The 14,484-nt window shown below is 33.8% G+C and overlaps 1 protein-coding gene across 1 annotated transcript in view; it reads right to left on the bottom strand.

Moving 5' to 3' along the window:
- LOC117177693 overlaps positions 1–13,920 on the bottom strand; it is a 159,285-nt gene extending 145,365 nt beyond the window's left edge. The window contains exon 1 of the mRNA XM_033368550.1: positions 9,927–13,920. Coding sequence (XP_033224441.1) covers positions 9,927–12,162 — 2,236 coding nt within the window. The 5' untranslated portion in view covers positions 12,163–13,920. The remainder of the gene's footprint in view (positions 1–9,926) is intronic.
- Positions 13,921–14,484: the final 564 nt, after the last annotated feature.

The raw sequence follows: 14,484 nt of genomic DNA, 5'->3' as shown, positions 1-14,484 counted from the left end.
CAGTTAATAAGGGAGGGTTGGGAGAGGGGGAGAAGTAGAACTGGAACCGAGAGAGTCGTCTTGGGTTTGTGTTTTTGTTTTCATGCTGAGAAGGTCACCAGCTTTCAGCAGCATTGTGATATATGGAAGTTAGTATGTGGCCGTCTTCTCAGACCGTCACCAAAGACACACACACACACACACACACACACACACACCTTTTCTTGTGTGTTTATTTTAGGCCTATATCTTTGAATTTACAATAAAAAGCGAGCCCCCCCCGCCCCTGGTTCAAAATCTCGGCGTTATTTTTAGTTTGTAGGTTTAAATTTCCTTTGCATATCGAAGCACAATTTTAAGAAAGTGTATTTATACCAAATTGAAAATTTTCTATTTTTCTTTTCCTCCAACCGAGTATATAAGAGACTGCTCTCTTTCAAATTTGCTACGGAACTGTTAAGTAAAAGACAAGATAATGTAGGGGTCGACATACGACTGCGTCGTATCCGAGAGTCGTTAAAAATCGTCCTGTTCAAGATTCTTAGAAAACCCATAAATACACACATATATATATTGAAAGTCAAGAAAATTTCAATTCCAAATGTGCAGAATTGGAGAAATATAAAATGTAGATCCAGAAAAAGAATAAAAAAAAGACCAAAAAGACTCATTTTCAAGAAATATTCATATCCGAATCACAACCAAAAACAGGTATTTTCGATAAAACAGTTGAATTTTCAACAATATAGATAGACTTTCACTTGAGAAGAAAATGTCAAGCAACTAAAACAGATCAGTTTCCAATCATACATTTGTACCCCCAATTAAAAAAAAATTGATTTTTCCACCGAATAAAAAAAATTTTTAAACGAGAAGGATGAATGTTGACAGAATTGTGGAATTTTGAAGAAAATGATTCAGTTTTGAGCCAGGTAGTATAATTTTTGACAAAAAAAAAAAGAACCATTAACAACAAATTTCATTGTAGGCGTCGCGACTAGAAAGAATAAGTATGCACACATATTCCTATATACACAGAAAAATGCACACGTGCATATACACACATACACACAACATATATAAATATATATATACACACACACACATATATATGCATATACATCCCCTCTAGTGTGTTTATTTTAGGCCTATATCTTTGAATTTACAATAAAAAGCGAGCCCCCCCCGCTCCCGGTTCAAAATCTCGGCGTTATTTTTAGTTTGTAGGTTTAAATTTCCTTTGATTATTTTTCGAAATGTTGTTTGTAGTAATGTTTCTTAATCATACAAAAAGTAGTCGTTAAATTGTTCCATTCAAATCTAAATATACATATATTGTAATGTGATTCTTGGTAAGATTTAATTATCTCAGCAAAAATAAAAATGTGATACTAAAGCAAACTAGTATCATGAACGGGGGACAAAATTCTTAGTTTTTAAAAATAAAAAATGTTTAAAAATTAGTTTTGCTATCAATTCCACATTCCATTTACTGCACTGGTTTAAACATTTTATCCATGAAGACGGGGTTCTGGGCCCAAGACCGTTTTCAGAAAAAAAACATTATAGCGAAATTATAATTATTTGAAAAATTAAGGATTATTTTATGCGGGCCAAACTATTTTTGTGACAAATTCGATAAAATGCTAAGAAAAAAGTTTGCACATTTTAAAAACTCTAATGAAAATAACACTTACTCTTTTATAATATCTTGCATCGTTCTTTTATAATCCCGATGTTTTGTATTCTTTAACTATTCCTAAGTTTCACCAAATTTTTAATTTAAAAAAATTTGTAATACAAAAATTAGGTTTTCGGAAAAGAAATTTTGGTGGCCACACAAATGATTTGGATTGCAAAACAAAGTCGAATAAAAAAAATTTTTTTTTTAAATTTACAAAAAATAAAGTCGAATTTAATATAAGACTCCACTTTCCATAGTTTGCCCAATATTTTTCTTGTTTTATCCAAAATAATCCAAGATATCATCAAAGGGTATGAAGCGTTTTTTATATTTGTAAATTAACAATATTATTCTCGGCATTTTACCCAAATTTCTTGTTGCTTCTAAACAAATTCAATCTAATCCTATCAAGTATGATATCCCACATTTCTGTTCAATTTAATATGCTTTTTTATAGAAACAAAATCAAAACCTATCAAATAATATCTTTTTTATTTTTATTATTATCAAATCACAACAAAATAGAATTTGTAGAATATAAACACTAACGTTTCGGCACTCATACAGCATCCTTATCAAGTCAAAGAAACAAACAAAACTATTAAAAAATATAAAAAATACTCAAGCAGACAGGAACAGCACCAACACCACGATGCTCTCTTCCTGACGCTCGAGAATCAAATGAGGTTCGGAATAAAAACCTATCATAAATATATCTTAAACATCTGATGAGGGTCAAAAGCTGTTGATGCTCTTTATCAATGGGCGAAAAGAAATCTAGTTGAAACTTCCGTATTCTTTAGAGTTTAGGCATAAGGAAAGAATTTCAAAGTAGATTCGCATCTGCAAAAGCGGTGAGTGGAATACAAAAGTATCCCTCTTTCATATCCTCTGATAACTAAACTTTAGAACTGAAAAAATATTCCTTCTCTTCGCAGTTTGACGTTTCCCGAAAGAAAATTGTGCGGCGAAGTTGAAAAAGAGGACATGTCTAGTCAAGTGTAGGAATCACTCTATTCAATCATCGATATGTGAGACGTGGCGACTCACACCAAAAAACAACCCGAATAATTAAACATTTGAAAATTATATTATGACTCAAGGCCTTATTAAAAAATTATTGAATAGCCGTTTTAAACAATAAATAATTATAAAAATACATAAAAGAATAAAAAATGAAAACAAACCAAAAAAATTTATTTGAAAAATGTCCAATAACTAGTGTTATATTATAATAATATTATTAACAAGATAAGATGGTAAATCTGGTTTTCCAAAGCGGCATCAATCACTATGCATGTCACGATGTGTGGATGGACCGTTAAGCTTTGTAAAAGATAGCCTTTTCCTCTTTTTTATTTTTTTGTCCAAGAAGGAAAATTCTTTTCTTTTTTAGGAGAAAAACGTGTTTTTCTTTATTTGTTGTTTTCGAATTTCAATAGGAACATTTTCTGGTGGTTGTCCACAAAATTTACCTTGAAATGACCTTGAAGGTCAAATTCAAAGTTAAGTTGAAGGTTAACATTCGATTTCTCGTTGAAAGTTACTCCAAGAATGGCCTTGACCCACTTGAATAATATTTTATCTGGACAGTTATTTAGGGGTTTTCTTGACTTTTTGGACTATACGCGATTCATGTCCATTAGAAAGTGTTTTTTTTTTTAAATTAAAATCAAATCATATCTGATATTCCACATTTTCGTCTACTTGAATACGTCTTTTTGATAGAAGTCATATCAAATCTGTCAAAAATTGTTGGGAAATATTACACTTTTCCATCAACATTTTCCCAACTGAAACTCTACGAAATCTTATCCGCGAAAAACTTGTATCAAATCTTATTTTGCAGAATCTAGAAGATTTCTGGAGAATTCTACTCCTCGAAAAATCTCATACTTTTTTGTCAAGATATTATTATTAAAACACAATAAAATCGTATCTCTAATGAAAAAATTTGGTAGTAGAATATTAGATTTCTCGACGGAAACTATTTCATAGATCATTCCAAGATTCTGATAGGCATGATTTGATACAAGTCTCGAGTGGATAATATTTAATAGAATTTCAATGAGTAACTCTTGATAGAAAAGTATAAGATTTCTCGGCGGATAGAATTTGATAGAAATATCCTAGATTCGAAACATAGGATCTGATGGAAATCTTCTATTGATCAGATTTAATAGAATTTTAATCAGAATCTGTTGACAGAAAAGTTTAAGATTTCTCGATGGATATATAGTGAAACTCTTCCACAGTCCCGACTTCGGGGCTGACGGTTGCTGGAAACAAACTCATTAGAATCTGTTCCGCTTTTGTTTTTTCACGCTTGACTGCTCGCCTGAGTGACATCCAATTATCCCGCGCATCCCGCGCAGCACCTTCTACACCGACATGCGGTGCGGCATTAATTCTCAGTAAGGCTATAGAAGGGAGGGCTGTTGAAAATTTTCACTGTAATTTGTTAGAAATTTTCAAATTATGGAAGAGAGGATGTTATATAAGTCCTTCGTGGATAAGGTTTGGTAGAGGCAGAATGAGAATCTGTTAACAGAAGAGTATAAGATTTCTCGATGGATAGAATTTGATAGAAATATCCTGAATCCTTAAAATTTCATGAAAGTCTTGTACTTGTAAGATTCAAAAGAATTTTAATGAGAATCTATTGACAGAAAAGTACAAGATTTCTCGATAGATAGAATTATATAGAAATGCCCTAGATACCGAAGCGTAGCATTCGATGAAGGTCTTGTATCCATAAGATTTCCTATTAATTGCATTGATAGATTTTGATTCATGAAATTCTTTTGATATAATTAGATAAGATTTTTATCAAATGTGTTTATAGAATTTGATTCATGTAAATTGTTTCGCTTAATTTGATAGCGTTTGTATCAAGTGTGCCTATAGAATTTGATTTAACTTCTACGCCATGATACATTTTCATTGAATTTTCCCTAAAAGTACTTATTCCAAGAAGTGGTAGCTTGGGGAAAAATAGTGGGTGTTCGAAAAGTGGGGATAATGAGTGGAAGGGGCATATGGGAAGTGGGGTATGAGGGGAGTGGAACTGGAGGAAGCGAGAAGAAATTAAAGGAACGAAAAAGATGGATGATTAGGGGAAGTGAGGGGTATTAGTGAAAAATGAGGGGTGAAAGGGGAGAGCTAGTAGAATAGCGCGGGTGAGTATGGTGGGAAAGGGATAGTTGGCGAAGTGGGGAGAGGGGGGAGAAGAGAAGGAAGCCGCTAAGGAAGGAAGTGGAAGCAAGGAGGGTAGGAAGTGGAAGCAAGGAGAGTAGGAAGGAGGGTAGTACGAGAGGAGAGGGCAGCGCAAGGAAACGTACGAGAAGTAGTGAAGGGAAAATAGAAAAGTAATTTTGTTCTATATTTTTTTTTCAGAAAAGAACATTCTACAACATGCCGCTAATAATATAGATAAAATCGGTCTTGGCCCCAGAACTGCCCTCTTTATTGGCCATTCCCCTTTATTTCTAAACCTCAAATGAAGAAGAAATTTCTTTTATTTATTTCTGGAAGAAATATATACTTGGAAGAAATTTCGATCATATTTTAGAAAGTGGCCCACGATTGGACAATGATGAAGGGAAAACCTTCTAAAGGAAAAATTTTAAATGGAACATTGTAGAAAATGTAACCTTTATATTATTGAAACGTTGAATCGACATGACGCGGGTGAAGTGCGAGCATCAGTGATTCCGGAAGTGAGAACGTCACGCGGCGTTCTACCTGGCACGAAGCCAACTATTTTAAGGAGATGAGCCGAAGACAATACTTGGGCACGTACATACATAACGGGCTCCATACACTTAAGGAATGAAGTGCTTCTTTGACATAGGGTTGGTTTCACGGATTTTAATATAAATGGATTCCTCTTCGAATATCCATTACCTAGCAAAAATCCGATGTAGACCTTGCCAAGGGCTATTAAACCCAACCTCGCTTAATCATCTACGAAGCTTAAAGCTGCTGAGAGTAACTAAAAGCTTCCAGGGTATTGTCTTTAATTGGAAAAAAATCGAAGCATACAAAAATAATTATTATCAAGAGTACCGAATTTACGAAGGTCTGTCAATTTTTACCATACCCTCTCCCCACTTTGTCTTCAACAATTAAAAAAATCTTAATTTTGTAAATAATATTATTCTAATTGGTTTTTGTGTGCTGGTCTAAAATCAGTACTTTTTTTAATATTGATTTTTATTTCTAAATTGTGAAAAAATTACTCTCATGCTCCGCTGGGATCCGAACGCAAGTCTTGCAGATTGCCGGTCTGATGCTCTTATCTGCTAATAAAAAATTCTTCACAACCCATCAGGATCACAGCGAAGCTTGATAGTATTTTTTCCCAAATTTAGAAATAAAAATTAATATTAAAAAAAAAAAATTATTTTAGACTAGCAGACAAAAAAACTAACATAATATTATCTAATAAATTGTGTCTAGTCAAAACCAGAACAGCAATTCATTTTTTAATACAGTAATACAAAAATAGATTTAAATTTTAGTTAAAATTTTGGAGTAGTATTTTAGCAAAGCGCTCATTTTTTTCTTACAAAATTTCTTATTTTTATTTGGCGTTCTCATAGCTCAAGAGAAAGTTATTATTTTTGTGAAAGATTGAAAATTCAATTTTCAATCGCTATGGAAAAATGTTTTTCAAACCCTGTTAAATCGTGAACCTAAAATTCTTGCACGATTAACTTGAAATTGGTTAACTTTTTTAGATCAAAACTTTTTTATCCTCACTCACAAAACTCAATGTCTAAGAAAAAATTTTTATTTTTCATTTAAACTAAAGATTATATTTCTTATCGCAATCCACAGCCTATTGTTCAAATTTTTGATCAGTGTCACTTTAAATAAACAGACTTCTATCTTATCATTAATGGTGATTTGGATTTGACTACATTTGACAGAATATTTATTGGTTCTCCTGAAAAATTCCGATTCTTTTGGTTATCTAGTTCTGTATTTCCATTCTTTAGTCAAACTTTCAATAAAATAGTTGATTTTCTACCAAATTGTTAAATTTTTTAGCCATAAATACTTCTAAAAAAAGCAAACTTTTTGATAACAAAAAAATGTCATCAAATTGTAGAATTTTCGACAATATAGTTGAATTTTCACCCAAAAATAAAAGGATAACTGTGAAGCATGTGATAAATATAAATAGGAATTTTGATAATTTATAGACTAAGTATTTAATAACTTAAATAAACATCGAAGTTCATTTTTAATATTCTTAAAATATTAAATTCGAAAACTGGAGATTTTCCCTTGAAAAATTTGAACTCGTATTTTATTGTGAAAAATAAAAATTTGACCAGCTTTGCCCCATTGTGCGCTATCTGATTACAAAAGGAATGTAGATTCTGTAAGATTGCGAAAGGAAGGAGGAGGGGGGGGGGGTAGGCACTAAAATTGTAAAATTTATCAAATTTAGATATTTTAATTAACCAACAAAAAATAGGAACAGGCTCGACTGCGGGCTGCGATACAAAATTCAATTCTTAGTCAAAAATATGCTCATAAGATATTAAGTTTCTGAATACGGATACACTAAGTCTGATGTAAAAAAGTTAGCAAATTCCGTGAAAATCGACTGAGAATTTTTAGATTAAACCTTCATGGTTTTTCAAAATCGGCAATAGATGGCGAGTAAAAATAGAATTTTCAATTTTTTATGAAAATAAAAATTTGTTCCCGAGATATGGGGATGCTGATCTGAAAAAATAAAAAAATATGGTACTTTCTGTTAAATGAAAATAATTTTAAGGAAATTCAATGCTAAAAGGCTCATAAAAATACTTTGTTAAAATTTCAACGAAATTTTAACTAAAACGTGATTTATATATTTTGTTTATTATTATATCAAAAAATGATGTTTCCAAAAAGTCCTTTTATCACAATGATTGTTTCGATAAAAATGTTGGTTATCTAGTATTCTACTGCATTAATTTAATCCAAAGCCAAACAATTTCAAAAAGCGGCTAAACAATATTTTAATTACATTTCCCGCTAAAAAACGCAATTGAAATGTAAAGTTCATATTTTCAGACTATTGGTAATTTTTTCCGGTAAATTAAAAAGAGTTTAACAGCTTTGAATGATATAAAATGATTTTTGAAGATTTTAAGAGATTTCTAAACGTGTCAGAAGATTTTAAAGATATTTGATTTAGTACAGGGAATTTTGGAAAATAATTATGATTCTTAATTTAAACAATGATTTTTATAACTACCTTCTTCTTAATCAGAATAAAAATATTTTTTGGAAGTTCCTGTTCCATGCCAAACATTCTCTGTCCTAAAGTCTAAATTATGATAATTTACAGAAATCTTCTATTCCAAAGTTACAAGCCACAATTATATTTACTTCTAAAAATCATTTGTTTCAAGTCAGCCATATATTTTTTTACACGATTTTCTACTATGGTGAAAAAATAAAGTAACTTCCTTTTTCTAAAATATGGAAGAGAAAAAGTTTTTAATTGTGGGAAATTTTTATTTGCAAAAAAAAAGAAATTTCTTAATCAGAATAAAAATATTTTTTGGAAGTTCCTGTTCCATGCCAAACATTCCCTGTCCTAAAGTCTAAATTATGATAATTTACAGAAATCTTCGATTCCAAAGTTACAAGTCACAATTATATTTACTTCTAAAAATCATTTGTTTCAAGTCAGCCTTATATTTTTTTACACGATTTTCTACTATGGTGAAAAAATAAAGTAACTTCCTTTTTCTAAAATATGGAAGAGAAAAAGTTTTCAATTGTGGGAAATTTTTATTTGAAAAAAAAAAGAATTTCGGAATTTAAACAAATTCTGATTAGTAGAACGAAATTTCAAAATATGATGTGTTCTGTTTTGAAACAGGCATCGGTTTTGTAAATTTCCTGTTTATAAATTAAAATTAAAATTATTTTCTAAAATTTCCCGTTCCATGTCGAAAAGTACCGCCAAACGGGGTTTGGAACAGTTTTTGGAAGATTTTTGGAACAGTTTTGAGTAATTCATTCTATCAATTGATATAATTTAAGGGATGTCCGAATTTACCCCAAATGTCCGAAATTACCCATAATTCTATCTTGGAATCATAAATCTTCCAGACAATTTCCTGTGCCAAAGTAAAAATTGCAATTCTTTGCAGGAAATTGTCTGTTCCAAATTATAAATTTTTCAGAAAAACACTGTTTCAAGTTAGAATTATAACTTTTTTGGAAAATTCCCTATTCCAAAAAAGAATTACGATTTTTTACAAATTCCCACTTTCATTTCAGAATTAGAATAATGAAATTTATGAAACCACTCTTAATTTTGCATACTAGTACATTGAAAAAAAATTTCAGCCACTGAATTAAATTTTCACTCATTCTCCGGGTTTTCCAATTTCCCGGTCAGGTAGAGCCCAAAATTTCAAATATTGAATAAAACGCTTTGCTCTCTGTTTCTCCTGGAAAGTAAACATTAAATTGGAACGAAGTCACGAGGACAACAGCTCGGTGCAGAATGCCGTTGAACTCTGATAGAGAAAAACTTTCCACATACGCGTGTGTGATGTTAGTGGTTTGTGAACAGGGCACACCACATAAATGTGGTTGGATTTTTTGTTGACTTCTACTACTTCTGGGTCGAGCTGTCAATGCTTGATCTCATTTCGCTATGTTATGTGTGTATTATATATGTGCCTATATATGTATCATACGCGAATCTCTTGCATAAACAAACTCTACGCCAAATTCTTCATTGCCAATGACAAGCAGCTTTTAGCCGCAAGTTCTTTGGCAACGTATATAAATACCCACTAGACTTTTTATTATCCCATTAGCGCCTAGACGCGATTTTTTAAAAGGCTTATATTTATCTCTCTACTACCCCTTTGTTTGTAAATAATCATAGGTCATTAGGAGATTTAAATATTTATCTAAAGTCTGGTTATTCGATTTTATTATGCGAATAGAAACCAAATTCACATGATGAAGTGAATAACTATGATCACATGGTCAAGTGATCTGCAGAAAGAATGTTTTTTTCTTTCTTAACCCGATATCTATTCTTGTTCGATGAAAATATTAGCAACCATTCTTACTGACTTGCACCGATTCTGTTATTCACTAGCTATTCTTAGTACGATTTTATTTACAGCAAAAGTCTGGCTACTCTAAAACATTCTGGAGCGGGGACAGAAAGCTCATATTAATATTATGATAAAAGAATACTTTATCCCAAGAGAAAAATCTCACTTACCTTGTGGAGAGTTCTCAGCCCTTTTCTTGCGACGTCTCCTGGGTTTCAGACTTTCAGCAGCCCAATTATTCAATTCGCACTCTGATCCATCACAGTGCTGTGCTAATTTTTTCACTTCCTCCCTTCGCTTCTTCAAAAGTTCATAAACTCTAACAAAATAGTCCTCACCAATTTCTTGATTTGTTCTCTTAGAAAGGATCTGATTTCCCATTTTTGCTCGGCCCATAATATCCTCGGAGAGATCATCACAATCGCAAGCCATGTCAGAAGTTCCATTCACCACCGAGCAAATTTTCCCAATTTGTTCAACATCCTCGCTTCCGTCTACAACTTTGAAAGTGTCGCTTTTCTTCACCGCTGAGTTGCAGCAGAGAATTTCCTTGTAGTCTCTGGACTGTTTTGGAATCGAGTTGTAACCGAAATCAGGAGAGTACCAACTTGAAAGCGAGTTTTCGTCCTCCCGGGAATTAGTTGTGGTTTCTGAAATGATAGAGTCCTGCTGTGGCGAACATGGTCTCTCCAGAACCAAATAATTTTCCTGTAAAGCAGTCTTCGGTCTCGAATTCACCTCACTTGGTTCACTATCATGGTCAACATTCTTGGATATCTGTTTATTAAAATTAGGATGTTGATTTTTATCAGAAATATGATTAGAAATTGACACCCTACTTTGACTAGATGCATTTTCGCCATCACCGACAAAAGGATCAACACAATTCCTAATGTTCTCACAAATCCTACAATCCCGAACAGAACACATATTGTTCTGCATATCCTTCCATCTCGGTTTTTTCATAAAGTCCTCCTCCTTAACATCCATGTCCAATTTATCTAATCTGTCTAACCTACTATCAAGTTTCTTCCATTCCTTATATTCCCTCCAGGTTCTCTCCATGTTATCCTGCGAGTGATTCCTCTTCAAATCAAGATTTCCGACCAACGTGTCGCTTTTGGTTTTTCTGGAATAAACCTTCTGTTTTTCAGTGGGTTTTCTCTCCTTGCAGACATTTTCCGCTTCGTCGGACTCCAAAAGCGTATCCGTCAGTGTCCTTGAACGAATTTTCCTCCGAAAATCGGATAAGCCTTCCGAATTGTGTCTGCTTCCGCATGGCTGAGGATGCATCTCAGCAAACCGCACCACACTTGCATCACTACCCACTTTCCTGATATGATAATTCTTTCGGTTGGATGAAGAATCCGAGTACCTTTTCCCAGATTCTTTTTCGTCAGTTTCGATTTCCGGAAATGCGCGAGTATTTATCGGTTGTGAACGGGACCTGCAGATTTTTTCCTCCTTCATCTTGGCTGAAATTCGATCTTGAAGGTAGCCTCTAATTTTTGCTAGATCCTCTTTGGTTAGCTGTTTTCCGACTTTGAAAGAGTTGACTGTATTTTGTGGAAAAGGGGTTTGGGGCACGTTCTCTTCAAGGCTGACTCCTTCATTTTGATCAGAATCCTCTATAGCATTTGTATTCTTTCCATTAGATATATCTCTTCTTCCAATGGATACATCCCTCCTATCCAAAGAGAAAGACCCATTATTCTGCAAATTCCTCCTATGACTCTTTCCACTTTCAGATCTATCAGCTCTTTTTCTTGAAGAACTTCTTGTTCTCTCTCTCGACTCTCTATTTAACGAAGTATCGCTCTTATTTCCGAAATAAACCCTAATTTTCTCATACCTAGCTTCTGCAATTTCAGTAGGAGTTTTCCCACTTGTGCTCTGGGTTCTAAGATCATCCAGGATCTGTTGTCGGAGGTAATCACCAGCTGAATATTTCTTAGCACCTTCTGATCTGCAAGTGATTTCTGTAGAAGAATTCCTTTTCCTATATTTCTTACCACCTTTCCTCACGTCTACATCACTACGTGACTTTCTGGGTACCCCAAATTGACCAGACTCGAATTTGGAACTGAAGCCTTCCAAGTTTCTGTTTCCTAGGGACTTGGTTCTGGATTTGTGAAATGTTGGCGGCTCTGGAAACTCTTCATGGGACGATAGACCATCGCGAAAGGAACCTCTCGCTCTTTGAGCTGTTCCTCCTGTCGTTTCGACTAGCAGGCGACCATCCTTGTCCAGAAGTTGGATTACTGGAATTGTATCAGCTGACGTAGTTAACTGCCATTCCCAGTGGGAGGGTTTATCGATTTTTAGTCTGATTACACCGTCTTTGGGGTCTTTGGAAGAAGGATCTCCATCGTAGGGTGTTGCTGTTATGAGGTGGACGTTCTTCATTGTGGTTTTTTGGGAAAGGAAAATAAAGTGTTAATTTGGGATTGCGGTCGTAAATCAGAATTTTAAACTGTGGATTTCAAAGTGATTGTGAATCATGTTGGTAAGTTTGGATTTAGACATAGATGTGGGATTCTGGTGAAGATTATGGATTAAGTTAACGATTGGGGATCCAAGTGGGGATTTAGAATTTTATTGGTTATTTGGCGATTTGGTATTGAAGCAGTCTGTTAGATTCTCTGTTTCTGTGGCTAGAAACCACAGTTTTGTTTTGTAATTTTAACTACGCTAGGATATTGAGGATTTGGGTGATGATCAGTAAATTTTACGTTGATTCAGATGTTGGTGGTGGTTAAAAATGTTGACGTACAAAGAACGTTTTTGGTAGTACAGACTGCTGTTGTTTTTGAAAATTTGATAGTAAATGGACATTTAACTGTTGATTTAGACGATGATGTTAGGCAGTCTGCCTTGATTGTGCACACTATTAATGGGTGTAGATAAATCCTTTCATTTCGTCGTGTCTATACTATCAGATGTGTAATCAGAAAATTTGCATCTTATTTTCCACAGCTGTTGCTAATGTACTATCGAGGAGTTCCTAATATTATAGCCTATTTATGAAACATAAGGTAGGGCTTTTAATTCATATTAATTCAGATAGTTAGAAGTCTCTCAATTGCTGAATTGGAATGATAATTTCTGCTTGGGATGTAAATGTCTTGCTTATAACCTTTGAACAATCTTTCACTTCCGGAATTACATTTCCACCTGAAAATCTATTTTTTCACTTAGGAAACTGTTTTTTCATTACGGCATCTACTTGCTTCAGTAAGCTACTCTTTCACTATTCTTCGAGTAAAGAATTCTCCTTATTTTAGCTGTGCATCATTCCTGAGACTTAATTTACACGTCTATTATAAACTTCAAGAATTGGCAATGGAGGGAGCTTTCTCTTCTATTTTATATTTATTTACTTTGGAACTTGGCTTGGAAAAATTTAGCCGTCAAAAAGTCTGTTGGCAGAGCAACAGCTGTTAGTGTTTATCATCATATTATTAAATGAGGTCTTAATTGCTTCATACTAGACATTGAACTACTTCAGATCGTCTATTTAGTTCCTGAATTTGTGGGCTATCCTTTGAAGTCCTTTTTCTCCTTCTAGATTCTAGAAGATCGATGCTTATTTTTTTTATATTTATGAGGTCCAAAAAATTGATTTCCCCTTAACTAGTTCACTTTCACTGAATGTTTTCGTCGGCAAGGTCAGCCGCCAATTTTTTTTAACGACATACATTTGGATCCGAATATAAACGCATAGTTTTACACTCCCGACAAACGAGCATTATTACGGATCTTACGTAAAGCAGCGCGGCTCGGTGGAGTTGGCAGCTGATCAAAAAATGCTTCCACTTTTCTAATGTTTTTCCCGCAGATCTTTTTAAAATTAGATTCCTTTTTTTTCTCAGATGACTTATCAAGTTAAGTGGCTTATGGGAATGGACGTAAGTAGTCTAGGTTTCAAAATCCTAGAAAGGCTGAGACACTTTTAGGGATATCTTATGGGTAAGAGTCGTAAGCATTTAAGTGCATTGATAAGGAGGTGAGGTCGGAATTTTTATCGCGAAGAGTGCACTGGGGTGTCATTGAGAATTCGCGGGCTGGAGGTTTCGGGCTTAATGTACTTGAGGTAATTGAAATTATTGGGCTGGAATCGATCGATCGATTTGGTGGGATTTGGCGGCGGCACTGGATTTAAGTTGACGCGATCCCGACTTTGGTTTCGGCAAGACTGAACTGCCGTGGGGCCGGAATGGCTATTGCTGCAGTGCTGGCGGTGATTTAGCAGCAGATGTGGAAGCAGGGAAAGAAAGACAGAGAATGCTTGTGCATCATTAGAGCTTAATTTTTTGAATTTTTTTAAAAAGAAACTCATATCGAATTTTATTTTTATTGCAATGTGAGTAGACGAGATATCCGATATTCAATCAAAGATTTGGGTACGTGAAAAGCTTAAGAGTTTTGGATCCTGCGTTATTTTCTTTTGATTAGGACAAATTATATATATTTTAGAATAATCTTCAAATTCAGTCATTCCCTTTGACCACATTGAAGCTCCTATGTTTCCACTTATTTATTACCTCCTTTTGTCTCTTTTTTTTCTGTGCCCCAGCTTCACAGTTTATTAGTATGAGTCAGTTTGGCATCTTATAAAATTCTGTTTCCACTGAAACTTGTGTTTGAATGAAAATTCATCAGTTTAAATTGGAGTCATTACCAAATTCTCATCATGTTAGATCAACATAACAATATTTTTTGTCTGAC

Source organism: Belonocnema kinseyi, chromosome 8 (assembly GCF_010883055.1).
Source record: "Belonocnema kinseyi isolate 2016_QV_RU_SX_M_011 chromosome 8, B_treatae_v1, whole genome shotgun sequence".
NCBI lineage: Eukaryota > Metazoa > Arthropoda > Insecta > Hymenoptera > Cynipidae > Belonocnema > Belonocnema kinseyi.
The sequence above is the reverse complement of the archived record's forward strand: the minus strand, read 5'-3'. Positions and strand labels throughout refer to the sequence as shown.